Consider the following 20,060-nt stretch of genomic DNA (forward strand, 5'->3'; position numbering starts at 1 on the left):
CTAATGATTTTCTAATTTAAACCTGTTTTCCATAATTTCTATTATATCTTTTTATCTCTAGTCTGTTTTAGAGATATTTTTATGCTCTAGTTTACAAGAGTTTGAAGTTATATTTCTATTGTTTTCAATTTTCATTGTATGTGGTTAGAGAATGATTACAAAATCAACTTAAGATTTTGTTTATGATCGTTCTGATAATTTTTGCAACTGTCCATTAATTTCTGTAGATCGAGGTAATTAGTTGCGCAGTTAAAATGTTCTATATTCTGATTTCCTCATCTGTTTGCACTGTCAGTTGCTGAGAGAGAGATATTAAAATGCCATTGCAATAATGTATCTGTCAAATTCTCTTCTCTTTTTTTGTTTTTTTTTGTAGGTTTTATTTTCTTATTGTTTGATGTGTATGAGTTAGAAATACCTTTTTATAATTTATTGGTGAGTTTTTAATAATTATTTTGTCTTAAAGCTTTATATTGTATGAAGTTGGGTATGGTATTAACTGGGCTTGTCAGACATGCCTTTATTGTGTTGAGATGTATTCTATTTGTTGAATTTTTTTTAAAATTACATATAGTCATTGAATCTTATTAAATGCTTTTTTCTGAGTATATTGAAATATCATGATTTTTGTGCTTTTGTTGTTGTGGCATATCATGTTAATTTGTGTATATCAAACTAAACTTGCATCCATGGGGGTAAATCCCTTCTGATTATGGCATACAATTATTTTAATATATCATTAAATTCTGTTTGCTAGTATTTCATTGAGGGTTTTTGCATCTATTTCATCAGAAATATTGGTCTTCTGTTTTCTCTTGTGCTGTGATGTCTTTATCTGATTTTGGAACCAGTGGAATGTTGACTTCATAGACTATTTGAAAGTTTTCCCTTCTTTTCAATTTTTTAGAAAAGTTTGAGATGGTTAGGTAATAATTCTTGGGAGTTTGGTAGAATTCACCAAGGAAGACATCTAATTCTGGACTTCTGGGTTTTTTTTTTGTTTGTTTTAAGACTTGATTATTGTTTCAGTCTCCTTACTTGTGAGCAGTCAGCTCAAATTTTTTCTTTCTGATTCTGTTTTAGAATGTTGTATGTTTATGAATTTGTCTATGTCTTTTAGATTTTTCCAGTTTGTTGTCACATAGTTATTTATAATACTTTTATAATCCTTCCTGTAGTATCTGTTGTAAATTTATCTTTTGTTTTTTATTTTGTTTTCTCTCTATTGTGAGTTTTGCTGTTTTATCTTTTTCAGGAACCAGCTCTTGGTTTCATTGATACATTGTACTGTCTTGTTGGTCTTTCATTTCTGCTCTAATTTTTACTATTACCTTCCTTTTACTGATCTTTGCCTCATTTTTTCCTTCTAGTTCTTTGGGTATAAGGTTAAATTTTTCATTTGTGATTCTTCTTGTTTCTTGAAGTAAGTCTATATTGCTATACAATTTCCTTTTAGTCCTATTTATGCTGCTTCCCACAGGTCCTGGTGACATTTGTTTTTATTAAAATTTTTTTTCTAGGTGGTTTTTGATTTTTCCTTTGATTTCCCCATTGACACTATAGTTCAATCACACATTAGTTCATTTCCACATATTCATTTCTTTTTTTCTTTTTGATGATTTCTAATTTCATACCATTGTGGTTCTAAATGATGCTTGATTTGATTTCAACCTTCATAAATTTATTGAGATGTTGTGTGTCTCAACATATTGTCTACCCTCAATAATGTTCCATGTGCACTTGAGATGACTGTGTATTGTTTTTAGTTAGAAGATCTAACTCTATTGAGGCTCACCTCATATTATTTGCCATTTAATATAATTGTTTCCTTGTTGGTTTTCTGAGTGATCTATTTGAAAATGTCATAAAGAGAAAAAGCAGCTTATAACATAATATATACACTCTGATGCTATTTAATTTATAAAATATGGGATAGCATAAAAGCAGTTTCTCTAAGTAATTTTTACTAAGATGTGCTCTTCTAATTTTCCAATTTACTATTTGAAAAATTATTTGTGTATGAAGTGTGTATATACACATACATATACAGGCATTCACATAAACATTTTAAGCATATGAAAGTATATTATTTGACAACTGTTTGGAAATATTTGTTTAGTTTCAAATGTCCCTTCAGAAAACCTGCAGAAACTCATATATTCATCTTTTGGAGGTTGAGGTATGTTAGCACTTTCAAAAAGTGAAATAGATGATCTTGAAGTGGAGATGTTAAGGTTATTTGGGTTATTGTCTCTAAAAGGTCATGTTGCTTTTGGAGTCATAATTGCAGTAATCTTTGGTACATACCCCACAGCCTCCAGAAAATAAGCCGGTCTTCTCTTCTAAGACACATTCTAAAAATAGCCTTAGGTTTTACACTAATATCATTGCTTCACTGTTACCCTGGTGACTCAGGGAACTTGAATTCTAGATTGGGGAAGAGATGGAGAAAGCACTATATTATCATCTGCTTTCTGCTTTAGGCTCCCGGAGAGAAAGGTGTGGGTATCGTATAATGCGTAGGCAGAGAAATTCTGATGAGCAGCTGCATTGCCTGAGCAAATCCAAGAAAAATAGTGGACATGTGACCCGGGTGAAGGAACTGCTGCCGAGCGCCCTGAGTCCAGAGCAGTTGGTTCTCACGCTGCTTGAGGCAGAGCCACCCAACGTGCTAGTGAGCCGGCCTAGCGCGCCCTTCACTGAGGCCTCCATGATGATGTCCCTCACCAAACTGGCTGACAAGGAACTGGTGCACATGATTGGTTGGGCCAAGAAAATTCCAGGTAGGGCTTTCTGGGTCTCACCTTTATACTTATTGTAGAAAGGCCTGTCCCTAATTTATGAGGCAATAGTGCAAAATGGAAGTTCGCAAACTGTCTCTACATTTAAACTTGAAAATTTTATTTATGAACTTTAAATATGTTCATCCTACCTTGATATAGATACTTTCAGCATGTTCTTAAAGGTGTGTTCTAATTTAGAATTCTGTACTCATCTGAGTTCTTCACTGGACATGACAGTACAGGATTTGTATATGACTGCACCCTTTCTATTCTTTTGACCCACCCCAGACTATCCTCGTCAGCCTTGTAAACAGCCTATCCTACATGTGCATATCACCTATGGACACCAGCCAACTGGTTACCTGTCATGGCTAGATATGTTCTGGGAAGAGACCCATCCAGGTTCTGGAAGTATATTCAAAGGGACCATTTGGGAAAAATGATGAAAGGGTCCTGGAACCTGGAATATGGTCTAAAAAGAAGGGATCTAAGCCCCACATTCATTTGTATCTTGATTGTGGGCTCCTTGCCTGGGAAGGAGGGCTATGGTTAGGTGAGGACAGCATGGGATAAGGAATGAATAGTAGGAAAGTGAAACTTGTCCAATGCAAAACAGGAATTTGTAAAATATTGTTCTAATAGAGATATAATCAGTATTATGTACAAAGATGAATATAAGCAAATAGAAAAATTAGAAACTGAAGTGACAGAAATCATTAATAAACTTGGAATGTCATCATGAGCTGTCATTTGGAACCTTCATTTTCCATCCTGTGATGTCACTTCCATAGACTGATTTGTAATGTGGACCGGAAATACTGCATTGTGTTAAAATTACTACCTACTTATTTGAATTGATGGCTTCTGTGAAAGAGTGAGTCTGGGATTCTAGATTCTAGAATGGCAGCAATCTGTCATCCCCTGAAAGGGTTTCTCCTTGTACATATTTTACATTTGTATGAGAAATAGGGCCTCTCCAAATTCTAAGTCACTAAGAGACAATTCCCATGGTTTGGGAGCAGCCATTGGGTTAGGCAAACTGAGTTAGGAAGGGTGAGAAGTTGGGTGAAGTCTGTCAAAGTAAATAGCTTTGGGAATGGAGATTAGAATAAGAGTATTTCTGGGGGTCATTTTTGGCTTCTTGAGCTTCCTGAGGATTCTCTGATTTCCAGTTTTGTTTTTGAGAATTTAGCAATGTCACCCTTTCTAGAACTATTTTATTTTCTTCTGCACTTTCTGAGAGGAGACAGTACTGATGCAGTTTCTTCCAGTTTTTGCTTTACATGTATTCCGTCTATTACAGCACAGGGAGAGGGGCAGCCCAGAACCCCCAAACCTTCCTGCTCTAAATAGTTTCTGCCATTCACTGCATCGAGACAAAACACATAAGACCTTTAATGGAAAGAATTTTAGTACAATAAGTGTGCAATACAGACAAGACAAAGAATCTAATTTCCAAATCTAGCACCCAAAGTTATTTATCCCCTCGTGGGTCAGAGTCGAGCCAAATAGGACTGGCCCAAAGCAAGGCTCAAAAGTCTGCCACAAATCTAAAGCACCTTCTGGCAGGGACCCATAGAACAGGGTCAGAAACAGACAGACAAGTATGGGAGGAAGAGAGCAAAATCAAAATCAAGATAAAAGCTCCCACTGTTGACCTCCTCTTTCTCTCACCCACATCTGTTTTAACCAGTCTAGGACCAAGAAGCAAACCGTTTCTTCACATGTCCCTGTGCTCCATGTGCCTCCCTCAGGTCTCCTTCTTGCTCTTCATCCTGCCTCCTTCCTACTCCAGTCTCCTTTCCAGCTGCTTCTCCTCCTGCTCAGCTCCACCCTCCCTTGGTTGGGGCAAGGAAACTGGAACATCCCCTTTTTCCTGGGGACCACCCTGTTACATTTCATCAAGCCTGGTATTTTGAACATTTTTTCAGAAAAATTTGGCATAGTTTAGATGTGATTTCCTGTTCCCGTTCCTTAGCTGACATAGTCATTGTCCAAACCAAACAAATATTAAAATATCATCTAGATCTCATCTTGTTCAACACTTATAAGTATAAAAAGCTTGATCTCTCTTGGATTGGTTTGTTGTCTGTAACTGTGGGTGAGGTTGTTACAGGGCAATCCCGATATGAAATGGATTGCCTGACTATGGATCCTCACTTGTGCGCTTACAATAAGACTCAACTGCAGGCACAAACAAAAAAGTTATTAAAGGGTTTATTTACAAAGGAAGGGAAGGTGAAGGAAGAAAGAGAAACAGAAGTTGGTGAATGTGTTCAGATTCGTCAGGCTGGAATCCCCAACTAGCACACTGAGAACCAGCGAAAAGGACCCCAAGGCCCTCATGTCTGGTTAGATACCAAACCTGGCTCCTTAGCTCCACCCTCAGTTCCTCACCCTCACCCTCCCTTGGGTGGTGATAACATGGGATTTGTATTTCTTGGTGTCTTGGATCTCTTTGGTTCTGGAGTGGGGCTGGAGTCCATAAAACCCATGTTTGTGGAGTTTGTTCAGGTCATCTCCCCCCACCCACAATAAGATTGGTACATGTATACATATTAAAAGCTTGAACTGAGCATGGGAAAAGATTTAGCCATCTTTCCATTCTTCCTCCATCGAGTTCTTTGTGCAGATTTGCATCATAATTGTTCAAAGACTTGAACCACATGTGCTTACTGAGCCATAGCTTCCTCATCTGTACAGTGAGAATAAGAGATCCTATGTTAAGGAAACTGTCGGAGGTAGGCATTATTACCCTAATTTTTTCCCTATAAGAAAATGTACTTAAAAAGAGATTAAGTAACTGACTAGGAAGAGGTTGATCTGGGACTCTTAACTATAATCCATTATACCCCAAGGCCATGCACTTGGTAGCTATATTTGTATTACACTGCCTTCTCTGACCAGGGCTTGTGGAGGAAGCACCAGTGATCCCTGCTTTACTTTTGTAGTGCTTACCTCCTTCGAGATTACCTGTTTCTTCCAGTTCTATGATCTACACACACTACTAGGCTTTCAGTCTGTCGAATCTCCCTTCATTGTTACATTTGCTTTTCCTGATAGAAGAGCCCAGTAACAGTGTCCTACTCAGAAGAATGATTCTGACACTGATGCGAAATTTTAGGCAATTGGAGAAATCATTTCACTTAAAGTTTTAATTTTCTGCTGTGACTGGTGCTGTTCTCTCTACACATCCCCCACACCCAGTGTCCCAAACCCATTCCTACTGGCCCTAATCATGAACTAGGCCAGGTAGGACAACCCTCTGTATAGCAGCTGAGCATTATTTTTCTTACTGGTGTAGAGGAATTACTAGGATATAACTAACAGTCAGTGCCAGCGTTTTTTTTCTCTAGCATCTGTGTGGGGAGTTTGTTTATATCCAGGCAACATCCCTTTGTAAATTCTAAATTATATTTGTTTCTAGAGTGATAAAAGGCTTAAAATTGCGAATTGTACCCCTTAAGTTCAAAAGGGCTTTTTAGACTAGCATTTAACCACATCTTTATAATATTGTTTCTTTGTATTGTTTGTGCTTTCTTAGCTTTTTAAAACTTGTTGTTCTGTTTCTATAGAAACAGGGAGCTGAGGAGGAGAGGCGGGTGTGTCTCATGGCCTCTTGCTTTCCCCAGGCTTTGTGGAGCTCAGTCTGTATGACCAAGTGCGGCTCTTGGAGAGCTGCTGGCTGGAGGTGTTAATGTTGGGGCTGATGTGGCGCTCGATTGATCACCCTGGCAAGCTTATCTTTGCTCCAGACCTCGTTCTGGACAGGTGAGGAAAAAATATACACTGTGATTTTTCTCCAACCTGTTTGAATGAGAGGTGTGTAATAGTGAAGTGGGAACAAAATCTTGGATACTGCAATTCAAACCTTACATCTGAAAGGACAATTAAGAGGATGGTTAATGTCATGAGGTCTTTTACCATGCCAAGAACAGAAGAGAGGGTGGGTACAAGGATTCAGCAACCTTTGGAAGCATTCACATGCTGGGCCATAACAGGCGATCACTGGGGCCTGCGTGCTGCAGTAGATGTCTCCTTTAAGTGTACAGGTGAACTTAGATTTTTTTTGGCACTAGAAAAAAATTCCATTTTTCAAATTACAATAAATTATTCTGTTTTTTTTCCCCCCATTTTAGGAACTGGTTCTATCTCTAGTTATCTGGGCAGGTGATAAAATTCATGCTTTAACTCATCTAGTTGTAGGAATTATATACCATTTTGGCAATAGTGATGGAAAAAATGGTTATTAAAATGAGACAAATACTAATGGAAATTGGGGAATGATGGCACTGATGATGGTCATAAGTTTAAAAGATGGGACAAAAAAGGGACCAAACTTAATTGACTTTAGGTGAACTGTTCGTGGAGGGAACACTAATCTGTAACAACACTCCAGTTTATTAGAAGGAAAAGTAGAATGCTTTCTTTGAGTTTATGAATATTGTGCAACTCTCCATATAAATTGACTTACACACTCCTTATATTGAAAAAGTGCTAGTGTTGAATACTCAAATCACATTTGATTCTGTGAGAGGGTGCCAAGTATTTAAATGGAAATTAGCTGCTCCCAACTCTTGTTATTAACTCTGTAGATCATCAGAAGCCTCCCATGCACATACTGTGTGGCTGTAATGTGATATTTGAAGGGATTAGCACCCCCTTTGCCTGTTGTCAAGGATGACAGCATTGGCAAAGAACATTATTCTAAGTAATGAAACTGTTTAGGTGGAGAACAGAGCCTTTGTGAAGAGCTGGAGCATTGGATGTGGCTCCAGAAGAAGCAAGCCAGGTGGTGAACCACGGAGGGAGGTTTCAAAGTGCAGATCCTTCAGTGCAATCAAAATAACTCACTGACTTATATATGCCAGGCACTGGCACTTGCTGCAAGTTAACTTTCTTAATTTTCACAACAGCCCATTAGGAGTAAGCTCTGTTACTTTCCTCATCCATCAGTAAGGAAATAGAAGGATAGCAAACGTGCAGATGTTGCAGTATGGGAAGTGGTGAAGCTGGCCTTGGGGACCTGTCTGCTAGGTCGGGACTTAACTACAACATACATGCCAGACAGGAGATTGGAAGGAGAAAGAAGAGGAGGCTAACATACAAAATTATTTTCTATGTCATTCTTTTATCTGAGAACTACTCTCTTCTATGCTCTACCCACTTCAGAAGTCCTCCTCCTGTTGTCATCTCAGGGAATCATGTCATAAAGCAGCCTGAAAGGCCAAGCACCCACCATGCCTTCACTCAATCCACTTCTTCATTCACGCATTATGTTCCCCTTGAAGTTTAAATAAGACTCTCTCAAGTCTCTCATTCTCTCTCACATATACACACACAAATTATATACACATAAATAATTCTGAGTAGTTAGTGCATTGAAGTTTCTATTCTTGATGAACTACTATTTCCAGATATTAGGGTTATTTTACTTCTGATTTCTAAATTGACTCCCCATTTAGTGTTGGTTTTGGTGACTATTTCATTCCTAGTTTTTAGTACAACTAACTCTTCTTTCTATGAGTTCCTTAATTCCTTTAGATACATGTTAATATAAACTGATACAAGCCTGCATGAATTTTTGTTTTGCTTTTTGGCTAATAGAAGACAAAGGAAAAGCCATTTTTCTTACAAGCTATTTTTTTTAAATAGAGATATAATTGACATATTACTTGTATAGCATAATAAGCTTATATATTGAGATGATTGCTATAAGTCTAGTTAATATCCATCACCAGTTAAATATTTTTCTTGTAATGAGCATTTTAAAGATTTACTTTCTTAGCAACTCTAAAATATATAATAGAGTATTAATTATACTTAGTATGCTGTACATTATAGTCCCAGATTTTATTTTATTACTAGAGGTTTATTCCTTCTGAATACCTTTACTGGTTCTACATACCCCCTCCGTCATCACTGGCAACTATCTATCTGTTTTTAAGATTGCACATATAATGGCTTGGGGGTTAAATCTCAGCACTATCACCTTGAAGGCCCACCACAAGGGCCTGAGTTTGATCCCTGGTCAGGTTGCTAACCCACCTGGTGTAGCAAACCTCTCCTGTTGCACCCACTGCTTCCTTCAGCAATGTATTTCAGTAGATTTGTTTGTTTGGCTTCCCAGCTAGAGCCGATCACATCTGGTGAATCCTAACCCCAATATGTCTGCTTTACCCCAGTTTTATGCAAAAATAAAATCTTAAAAGAAGATTGCACATATGAGTAGGGTCATATAATATTTATTGTTCTCTCAGTGATTTCACTTAGCATATGCCTCCAAAGTCCATTGTTATTGCAAATGGTAGTAATTTCTTCTCTTTTTAAAATGATTGAACAATATTCCACTGTACATATAAATTTCTCCTATCTGGAAGTTGAATGTTTGCATTTAATAGGTTTTTTTTTTTATATAATGGACATGTTTCTGGAGGAGTTACTTAAAAATGTTACTTACTTGAAAGGTCAGGACTCATGCCCTATAAAGATTTATTTATTTAAGCACACAAGAACTGGGGTACAGGCCAGAGATGCAGGGGGGTGAGAGGATTCACCAGAGACAGAGTGGGGAACAGAATAGGCAAATTGACCAAAATACACTGCTGAGGGGAACAATGTGTGGGTCAGAAGAGGTCTGTGCGCCATGTGGGTCACCTTCCTGGCCGGGGATAGAACACGTGCTGCAGTGGCTGTCGATCACTTCATAGTGCTGTGCTTTAACCTGTTGCTTCTATTTATTTCCCAAATCCCATGTTCTAAGATATTGGTGCATCCTTAGCATCAAGTCTGAGGAATTTTGGGTCTGGGCTTGGATTCCATTGTGGATGTTTATGTTAATTATTCATATAATTATGAATGTACTGAGTTTTCTCATGCTAGATACTGATTGTTCTTCAGGATATCCACAGAATTTTTACTTCTAAGTTTTCATTTTTAATAATCATGTCACTTGCACTTCAGTATTTAAATCCTTTCATTAGGAAGCTTTGAGTGTCCTACCCCACTGCCACTGGCACAGAGGTAGACTGCTGTCTGTGGCCAAATGTGTTCTGCCAGCAGTATCATTGAACATTTTATTCTTGGTATTAGAGTATTTTTATTTTATAAAGTGATGGGTGTTAAGATTTTCTATAGGTAATTGCTATTTTATTCTTTTAATTTTTTTTGTTATATTTTTGTTCTTCCCTATGTGTTTATTTTTATTTAGTAATGGTTTATGGACAAATGGTATGCCAAAATAAATTTCTGTGAATAGATTAGTTGATTGATATATTGTTTTAATATTCAAAATATGTCCTGTATCTTTTTTTTTAAAGATTTATTTATTTATGCATACAGAACTGGGGTACAGGCCAGAGGTGCAGGGGTGGTGAGAGGCTTCACCACAGAGTGGGGAGCAGAACAGGCAGATCATTGAAGTACACTGCTGAGAGGAGCAGCGGGCGGGTCAGGAGAGTTCTGCCTCGCCATGTGGTCACCTGCCTCGCCATGTGGTCACCTCCTGGGCAGGCGGGGATCGAACTCATGCTGTAGTAGCTTTAGTTTCTTAGTGCTGTGCTTTAACCCGCTGCGCCACCAGGGAGGGCCATATGTCCTGTATCTTTAATTCAAATCTTTTAATCCTATCTTTATTTCTCACTTGTAGTTCAGTTTCATTTCAGTTATGAAATATATGAAGTAGCTATCATTCATTCTCTCAAAATTTTTCCTATTTCTGCTCTGTGTAACTCTTTTAAAGCAGAACTTTATAAGGGGTCATTAATGATGAATTCAACCTCATAATTTCTATAATTTTCATTTATTTTCCAGAATAGCTTGTGAAGTGAATAGAATTCTCACCTTGGCACCCCTGGATAAAAGTGGTTGTAACACCTGTTAGAGAAACTAATCAAACTTAGTTCTTTAGATTTGGCATAGAAAGTGAGATATAGCCTTTTATCAAAACTTAAGATGCTCTAGAGTATAAACTCTCCTTCCATCCTGAAATATGAATTTGCATTTAAAAGGACATGTATTTAAAAAGAAGGTCGTGTTTTAATGAGAAAATAGTACCAATGCCAGTACTTAGAAACTTATTTTTAGGCACAAGTGGCAACTTTGAGAAACAGTTGATTTCAGATGAGACTCTTCCTATACTACTTTGGAGAGGTGTGTATGTGTGTATGTATGTGCACATGTGTGCAGAAAACCCCACCTCTGACTTCCTTCTCACCGTTGGGTAAAGAGTCAACCTGTGAAACCTAGTAGGCAAGATGTGCTAGACTTTTTGTTTTTGTCCCTCAGAGGCATTTAAAAAACCAGTTTTTCTTGGTATCAGATGTCCTCAAGCCCCACTATTACAGTGTTCAATAATTACTCTCAGATGATTTGGCAATGTGGCCAGAGGGATAATCAGGGAAGTGTTTCTAGTGCCCCTCAGGCAGAACAGGTGGAATGGAGAGTTGGGGGTTTTCTACAGATTTTGGCCCCTTTTACCTAGGACTCTTCTAGGTGCATTCTCCTCTGAGTAACTTCTCGGGGTGTTACATTGACATATTTCAGAAAGTCTCCACTAGTTGCAGACATTTCCATGTTTATTTGCCAGTGAACATCTGGCATGCTTGCAGCTTTGTGAGTCTGCAGGGTTATGAATGCTTTGGAATAGAGGATCCTGCTGTGCCTTCCTAGCACATCATTAGATGGGAAAGGCTTCATCAGGATTATTTTTTAAGATGTCTTATTTTATTTATGCATACAAGAACTGGGGTGTAGGCCAGAGGTATGGGTGAGAAGATTCACCAGAGACAGAGTGGAGAGCAGAACAGATGAATCTATTAAAATACCCTGCTGAGGGGAGTAGCAGGTGAGACAGGAGAAGTGCTGTACCTCAGGTCAGCTCCCTTGCCAGGGATCAAACTCCTGCTGCAGTTGCTGGTGATAACTTTCTAGCACTGTGACTTAACCCCTGCACCACCAGGGAGGCTCTTCATCAGGATTATTGGTACCTATTGGTGTCAGTGCATTTAAATTCCACATAGACCCTTCTCCTACCCACCACCATTACCACAAAAATGTCCTGACTTGAGTTAGGGAAATGGGGGGACTTTGAAGATCTCAATTTCTGAATTTTCAGGAACTGTTACTAAGAATGAAACTTGCAAAAAACCACTGTTGCAACTCCTGCCCTTCACTGTGTACTGTAGGCTGTTAGAAGCAAATGGAAGTTTCACAAAAATCCTCTAACTGCTTGTCAAGGATTTCAGATGACTGGATGACTGATAATAATAGAAAGTTTTCTTGGGAGCAATGAGATTGAATAACGTGTGTCTGATTGTAGTGAATGGAAGGTGGTATTTTTCTAGATACAGCTCAAGTAATTTACTTCAAAAATGTACTTAAACATTGATTTCTATAAGGTGTGCTGAAAAGAATTTTGATTATATGGTTCGAAGTTTGTCTTTTCACCACAAATTGTTTTTAGACAAAAGTTTTATACAATCTATTGAATGGCAAATTGTGTATCTGATAAGGGGTTAATATTCAAAGTACGTAAAGGATTCATTTAACTCAATAGAAAAAAAAATCAGTCCCATTCAAAATAGATATTTTTCCAAGGAAGATAGATAAATGGTCAATGGGTAAATGGAAAGGTGCTCAACATCACTAGTCACTAGGAAAATGCAAATGAAAATCATAATAAGCTATCACCTCACAGCTCTTACAATGGCTATAATAACCAAAAGACAAGAAATAATGTGTTGTCAAGGTTGTGGAGAAAGGGGAATCTTGTGTACTGCTGGGAAGGATGTATTAATAAATTGGTACAGTTAAAATAGAACTACCATAAGACCCGGTAGCCCTACATCTAGGTACATTTCTGAAGGAAACAAAAATACTCCAAAAGATATCCTCACCCAAGTTCACTGAAGCTTTATTTACAACAGTCAAGATATGAAAACAATCAGAGGGTTCACTGAGGGGTGAATGGATAAGAAAATTGTTTGAGGGGGGATCATAAAAAGAAAGGAAATTCTACCATTTGTGACAACATAAAGGACCTTGAGGTTATTATGCTAAGTGAAGTAAGTCAGATAATGAAACACTGTATGATCCCACTTATATGAAGAATTTTAAAAACAAAACTCATACAGAGAACAGATTGATCGTTGCCAGAACAGATGGGGCTGTGGAATGGTGAAGGTATTCAGAAGGTATAAAGTTCTGATAATAAAATAACTTCACATAATGTGATATACAGCATGGTGAGTATGGTTAGTAATACTCTATTGTGTATTTGAAAGTTGCTAAGACCTGTTTCATGGGGAAGAGTTACTGTTCCTAGAACTGACATGGTGTTAAGAACTTTTTATTTAAAAGGGTGAGAATGAGTTTTTCTGATTTCTTTTTCACTAAATCCTAAAAATTTTCATCACAAGAAAAAAGATGTAACGGTGTGGTGATGGATTTTGAACTAGACTTATTGTGATTGCCTCACATTATATACAAATATTGAATCATTGTGTTGTACACCTGAAATTAATGCTATATGTCAATTATATCTCAATTAAAAAACAGTCTTTGGTAAGTCAAAAGTTTCCATGTGTTCATTTCAGCCTTCCCTTCCTCATTCTAACCTATTATATCTATTATCTAATATCTAATAATCTATTATTATTTATTTATCATACTACCTTTTTTCAGGTTACATTTAAAAGTCTTTTAGTTGCCCCACCATTTGACTGAATAAGGAAATGAAAGTAAAACCTTATATATGAAGGATTAGCTCTTCTTGGGATAATTGGTTTTGTGACATTGTCTTTATCATCAACACTTCAGACCTCTATTGAATGTCTCATTTTAGTAGTTTGTGTCTTATCTTGGCCTGGTTGATTGAAATAGTAAAGATTGAAGACAATCAACAGAAATGGGATTCCTTTAAGAAAATTCTTGGTGAACAAGTAGAAGGGAAATATAGTTCCAATATACACTTTTGCTTAAAATGTATTTACTCAAATATTTATTCCAGGGGGTTATATGAAATGTCTGTCCTTTTCTTATGAAGGTATTTCTAGTAATTTCATATCACTGCATCTAGTCTCATAACTGCCTTCAAATAATTAAAGAATGTTCATACAAGATGAAATTTGAGGTTAAAAAATACTTCTTGCTGTTTTTGATTGTGGTCTGGTGCTGTATTTTTCTTAAATTTCCAAATGAAATTTTGTAGGGATGAGGGAAAATGCGTAGAAGGAATTCTGGAAATCTTTGACATGCTTCTGGCAACAACTTCAAGGTTTCGCGAGTTAAAACTCCAACACAAAGAGTATCTCTGTGTCAAGGCCATGATCCTTCTCAACTCCAGTGAGTAAGCACAGACCTGTTTCATGGGGAAGAGTTACTGTTCCTAGAACTGACATGGTGTTAAGAACTTTTTATTTAAAAGGGTGAGAATGAGTTTTTCTGATTTCTTTTTCACTATAAATAAGAATTTAAATGTAATTAACTCTAACTTTGGTTAACTTGAACATAATTTATTCATTGAATGAATTACCAAAAGTAATTTTACGTGATTTAAACCATTTTATTGGAAAAGAAAAAAACTTAAAATGTGTGCCTTTCAAGTTTTTTTCCATGTTTATACAATGTTTATATAGACATTTTATATGGTTGTATAGGTATGCATTTTTTATTGCTCTGGATTCAGCTTTTACAGATTCATATATTTGTTTGCTTTAATATAGAATCATTCCTTCAAATAGCTCACAGTGTAAGTAGGGAGAGAAAAAATACTCCAAATCATGAACATTATGATCTCAGTGCTATAATAAAATATGTGGGATGTATACTATGGGAAAACAAGAGACATTTAAGTGGCTGTAGAAGGGAATGGTTAAGTCCTCTGGAGTGGACAGGTGCTAGCTGGGATTAGAGAGGTGGAGGAACATGGGCGAACTAGGAGCCGCTGGGTGTAGAGCAGAGGTGCAGAGGAGGTGAGCAAGGTGTGAATGCAGTAGGGTTGCTCAGTGCAGTGTTAGGCAGGGGCATATCTTGGACAGATAGGCTTTCTTGAAAGGTCGCTTTGGCATTTATGTGGAGGATGGGAGAGGAGAGAGACTGGAGAGCATGGGGCCAGTCAGAGTTAGGGACAGTGAGAGCTCAAACTGCCTTGGTGTGGAGGGGTTAGGGATGAAGGGAATTCTAGGGTTAGAGGTGGGAAATGAAGGCATGTGTGTTGTAGCTTTGTTGTTTTGGTTTTCTTACTACATAAACAACATATGGTTATTTTAAACATTCTAGTAAAAGAAGAACACTAAAAGGAAATGAAAGCATCAGAAATCTCCCTTAGCTCTATGCAAGAGAAACTTGAGAACCTTGATGATCATTGTTTAAGAGCTCTAAATAGAAATATACATGCACATGCTAATATTTATGATATGATGTAGACATAGTATCTTACATTAAAACTTACAGGTATTTGAAAGAAATTTGCTTTAATTTCATTTTTTGATTGACTCTTCTACCCCACTACCAAGTAGCTAATCTTAACCAGAGAATAGACCTCATACGCTTTCATTATCTAGTCATTTCTATCTTACCTTTAATATCTTACCTTTAATTTACATGCTTTAAAAACTTCAGTGGGAATACTGCATACAAATACTTGTATATGTTCATCATGCTTTTTCACTTTTCAAAATTCTGTGAAATCCCCACAGGTTGACTAACAAAAATATAACTATTGGAATTGAGAGTATTATTAGCTAAATTGTTTGATCATTTCTCTTTCGATGAACTTTTACTAAATATACAGTTCGTTTCCCCCTACCAATGTAAACATTGATACATTAACTAGAGATAGGTTATTTCAGACATATTTCTGTGCTTATGAAGTTTTCATACTATTCAGTGTACTGTCTACCTGGATTTGATACAGTTACTATGTGAAAGATTTTCTTTGCTTTGTGCTTTTGTAGGGCCTTTAGGTTATTTTCTTTTTCTTCCCCAAGTAATATGACAAGTGTTTTATGTGTATATAAACAGATTTATATGTCACTTTCCCAAATAATATACAAGTTTTAATTCTGAAGCAATAATTTATAGGTATATTCATTTGAATAACATATGGGTCTTCATTAGATTGATTTCATATAGTCTTAGAGCGTAATGTCTGAAACAAGAGGAAAATCTATGAGATATTATTATGATACATTATTTTAAATCAGCCAAAGCAGAGGTTCCTGAACTCTGTGTAGAGTGTATAGTGTATGGGTCCCAGGTGGTCTCCTGATCTGAGGCCTCCTGACCTCCCCTGCCAGCCTATCCTCACTTCCTCTCTAATGCATTGGTGCTAGTTTTATGAAAGGGAAAAGGAATTATAGAGCAATGCTTTCAAGCTATTTGTGGTAAAGGGTCAGGTTTCTTTTTTAATTCCTAAATTGTTGTAGACTATTACTTTTGTCAATATAATGAAACTAAGCAACTAGAAAAGTGAAATGAAAGTCAACATGCAAGTCTTAGTTTTTGTTATCCAGTGATTTAAAATTAGTCAGTTGCTATAAAAGTTTCAAATGCTTGCCTTTAATCCCTGCTTATCTCTTCACAGACTAGCAGCAGGTCATCCTTTGAGCTGTCCTGGTATAGAGTATGGGTTGCTGTTTAGGAGATGACTGGATATTGGTGGCATGGTCAGGTCTTGGAGGAGGGTGGTGAAGAAAGTATCTGAAGTTCGTGTGAAGGTACTTGCTGATTGGGCCTCATTCTGGCCCTACCTGCCTAACAGGACCTTTTCCCTGCACCCAATAGACTCATCTCACTTCTGGAAAGCAAACAATTTATCAGTAGAAATGGTAAATTGTTGAACAAACGAAAATTGTAGGAATAGTCAAGACAATTCTTAAATACTTAGGGACTTCTGACAACATCATGTTATTTCTTGTTGCTATTCACCTTTTACAAATTAACATGAGTGTCTGGCTTACGTTGCTGATCAGGTTGCTGCCCAGGCAGGAAATGTCTGGCATTTGAAATTGATTATGGAAGAAAATGATCAATTTCTGACTTTTCTCTGAGTGGTCTCCAGATACTATCTCATACACATTGCCATTTCTGTCTTTGTCAAAGGGAGGATTTGCTTGAAAAGTACATTCCCACCTTGGCACAGGAAGATCATCAAATGCCAGATGATGAGATTTCTTTTACTTGCAGAAATAAGTTAGATCTCTTTTTTTGTGCAACAAAGTGGTTCTTGGAAAGCAATTTGCTTCTTGTTATAACACTTTGCAGTATAAATCCTTGTGTGGTAGGACTCCTTAATGTCATTGTAGCCTCTGAGACATCATATTGTGTTGTGAAAGTTATAAGCATCTTCTGTTAAATGGGAAAGACTAAGGCGATGGTGTTCCCTTATGCAGCACCTGACACAACTGCCACAGTGAGAATATTATGAGGACAGAGCGGGCGTGTGATGTAGTTACCACTTGTGGCAGTAAATGACTAGATGTTATTTACAGTAAATCCAAACTTAAGAGATCTTCATTTAAGAAAGTTTCGTTCTTGTTTGGAAGTCATAACAGCTGTCATAGTTGAATTTCTTCCAGTTAACATTGCTGTTAGGGAAATGGGATTCTGTTATTAGTGGAACTTTTCCAGTATCTGGAGAAGTGGGTGTTTTCTGTGCTAGGTATTTTTTTTTTGAGATTTATTTATGCATATTAGAAGTGTGGTACCGGCCAGAGGTGTGGGAGGTGAGAGGATTCACCAGATACAGAGTAAGGAGTAGAATAGGCAGATTCACTGAAATACACTGCTGAGGTAAGAGGGCTGACAGGCCATGTGGGTCACCTCCCTGGCCAAGCATTGAACTGGTGCTGCAATGGCCATGGATAGCTTTGTAGTGCCTTACTTTAATCCCTTCTGCCACTAGAGAGGACCCCTTCTGTGCTAGATCTTAAACATTTGAAGACATGGGCTTTTTTCCTTTTTGCAGCATTGATTGAAAAACAAAATCAGGACAGAATCCTTTTTTCCACATAAAAGTGTTAAAACTCTAAGGAAAAACAGGCCACAGAGGACAATGATCCCTGAGAGAAGGCACACAGACAGGATGAGCACTTCAATTTATTATTACCTGAAACCAGTTTCCAGGTGGTGGTGTAGGGCCTGGCCGCCCAAGTAGGCAATAGTGTTCTCCCTGAACTAAGATTGAATTGTGAGTTTCAAGGTGGCTAGGATTTGAGTGGTGGGTAGTATTAGAGTTGGAAAGAGCTGAAAATAGACTTTGGGGTGTTGCAGAGGGTTACCTTCAAGTCTTCAGCTATGTACTAGTCTGCTCATGCTTATGAGGATGCTTACTAAAAGCAGGAAAGGACCACCAGAAAAAGGCAGGCAAAACGAGAGCCCTCGAGTTCACAAGTCCAGGAGTCATTCTTGCAACATACTGGCATCATACTCAGAAAAGTATTGCCTTGGTAGTAGGTGAAGTTAGACCTCGTCTAAGGCTACTCTGCCTTGCTCTGACTTGCCCAAATAAAAGCCTTAAAGCAAACACCATTGCCACATAATTCAACCTCATCCCAGAATAAAGTTCAATACTATTTAAAGGAATACAAGAATATTCGTCACCCATCCAGGTAAAACTGACAATTCCTGGTAGTCAAAAAGCTTAGCAAAGAAGTAGAAAATAGGACCTCTGTTGAGGAGAAAACCAGTCAATTAGAAAATACTCCCAAGTGATACAGTTGATAGTTAATAAGCAAGGACATTAAAACAGTTACAATAATTACATGCTTCAAAAGGTAGATGAAAGTGTGAGCAGGTTAAGGGGAAACTTGGAAAATATGAAACACATAAGTTGAACTTCTGAATGTGAAAACTATGTCTCAATGGAAATGACATCTAGTTAGGCATAGCAGAAGAAAATTTGAGTGCTGTGAAGCTATAGCAATATAAATTATCAAAAAATGGCAAGAAAAAAGTTAAACAAAATTAAGAAGCAATGGGACAATATAGTTGTTTCTACACATGAAATTGGAGTTGTTGAAGGGTGTGGTAGAAAAATGCTTGAAACTGGTTGAAAATTTCCCAAATTTAATGAAAACTATAAATACTGGTTTAGGGAGATTGGTGAATCTCAAGTATAAGAAACATGAAGAAAACTATACCAAGGACCATCATCATCAAGTTGCTTACAACCAGTAATGAAAAAAAAATCTTTAAAACAGCCAGAGAATAATGATATTGCATGCAGAGGAGCAAATTAAGAAAATGACAGAAAATTTGTTTGTATGCAAGTCAAGGAGACAAGTGAATAATGTCTTTAAAGTTACCTTAAGAAAAAAATCTATTATTGTAGAATTACTTAAAAATGAAATTCCTTTCAAAAATGAAGGCAAGATAAAATATTTTCAGTCATACAAAACAAAGAATTCATGCCTTAGACGAAATCCTAGTAGAAATCCTAGCAGGAGGAAAGTGGTACCAGATGGGAATATGGATCTACATAAGGGAATAAAGATGACCTGAAAAGGGAATTGATGTAGTAAATATAATTTTCTCATTAATTAAAACTCTTTATTTTTAAAAGATAATTTAGTATGTAAAACAAAATTATATTGTGGGCTTATGTAGAAGTAAAACATGACAACAAGAGCATGGACATATACTGCTTGTTCTGTACCTGAAGTGCCATCCATTACATAGATGTAAACTGTAGTGAGTTAAATAAATCACAAACTAAAGGTCTCCACTAAAATAAGTCAACAGAGAATTAGAGCTAACCTACCAGCAAAGGAGATAAAATGGAACCATAAAAATAACCCAAGGGAAGGTGAAAGAAAAAAAAAAGGGAGAGGTATAGATAGGAGAAATAAAAAACAAGATGCTAAGTTAAAAATTCTACCGTCAGTTACACTAAACACAAATATCTTAAACACTTAATTAAAAGGAAAAGATTGTCAGGTTGTATAAGTGAGTGAGGTTGAACTATTGCTAAAAAGACTGGTTAGATATAGAAGTTTAAATACTAGAGTCTTTCATGATGGATGATGGGTCAGTTCAAATAAAAGAAATAAAAATCCTAAACATGTATGTTCTAAATAAGAGAATTCCAAAATATATTATGGCAAATCTGTCAAGAGTTAGAAGGAGAAATGGTAAATTGCTTACTGTACTTGAAGATTTTAATGCCTTTCTCTCAATAAATGATAGAACAAGTAGACAGAAAATCAGTAAAAGTAGAGAAGGCTTGAACAACATTGTCAACCTGACATACATAATACCTATACCACCAGGAGAATG

General features: G+C 36.9%; 1 protein-coding gene across 2 annotated transcripts in view; it reads left to right on the forward strand.

The window, feature by feature from the left end:
* The window catches only part of ESR2 (estrogen receptor 2 (ER beta)), a 37,992-nt gene that overhangs the window by 12,798 nt on the left and 5,134 nt on the right, over positions 1-20,060 (forward strand). Inside the window, exons 4-6 of one of the 2 annotated variants that reach the window (XM_004682083.2) lie at positions 2,484-2,783; positions 6,416-6,554; positions 13,993-14,126. In XM_004682083.2, coding sequence (XP_004682140.2) covers positions 2,484-2,783; positions 6,416-6,554; positions 13,993-14,126 — 573 coding nt within the window. The remainder of the gene's footprint in view (positions 1-2,483; positions 2,784-6,415; positions 6,555-13,992; positions 14,127-20,060) is intronic. The other variant, XM_012724711.1, reaches the window with a different exon arrangement.

The sequence above is a fragment of the Condylura cristata genome, unplaced genomic scaffold (genome assembly GCF_000260355.1).
Source record: "Condylura cristata isolate star-nosed mole 26May11 unplaced genomic scaffold, ConCri1.0 scaffold00013, whole genome shotgun sequence".
Classification (NCBI taxonomy): Eukaryota; Metazoa; Chordata; class Mammalia; order Eulipotyphla; family Talpidae; genus Condylura; species Condylura cristata.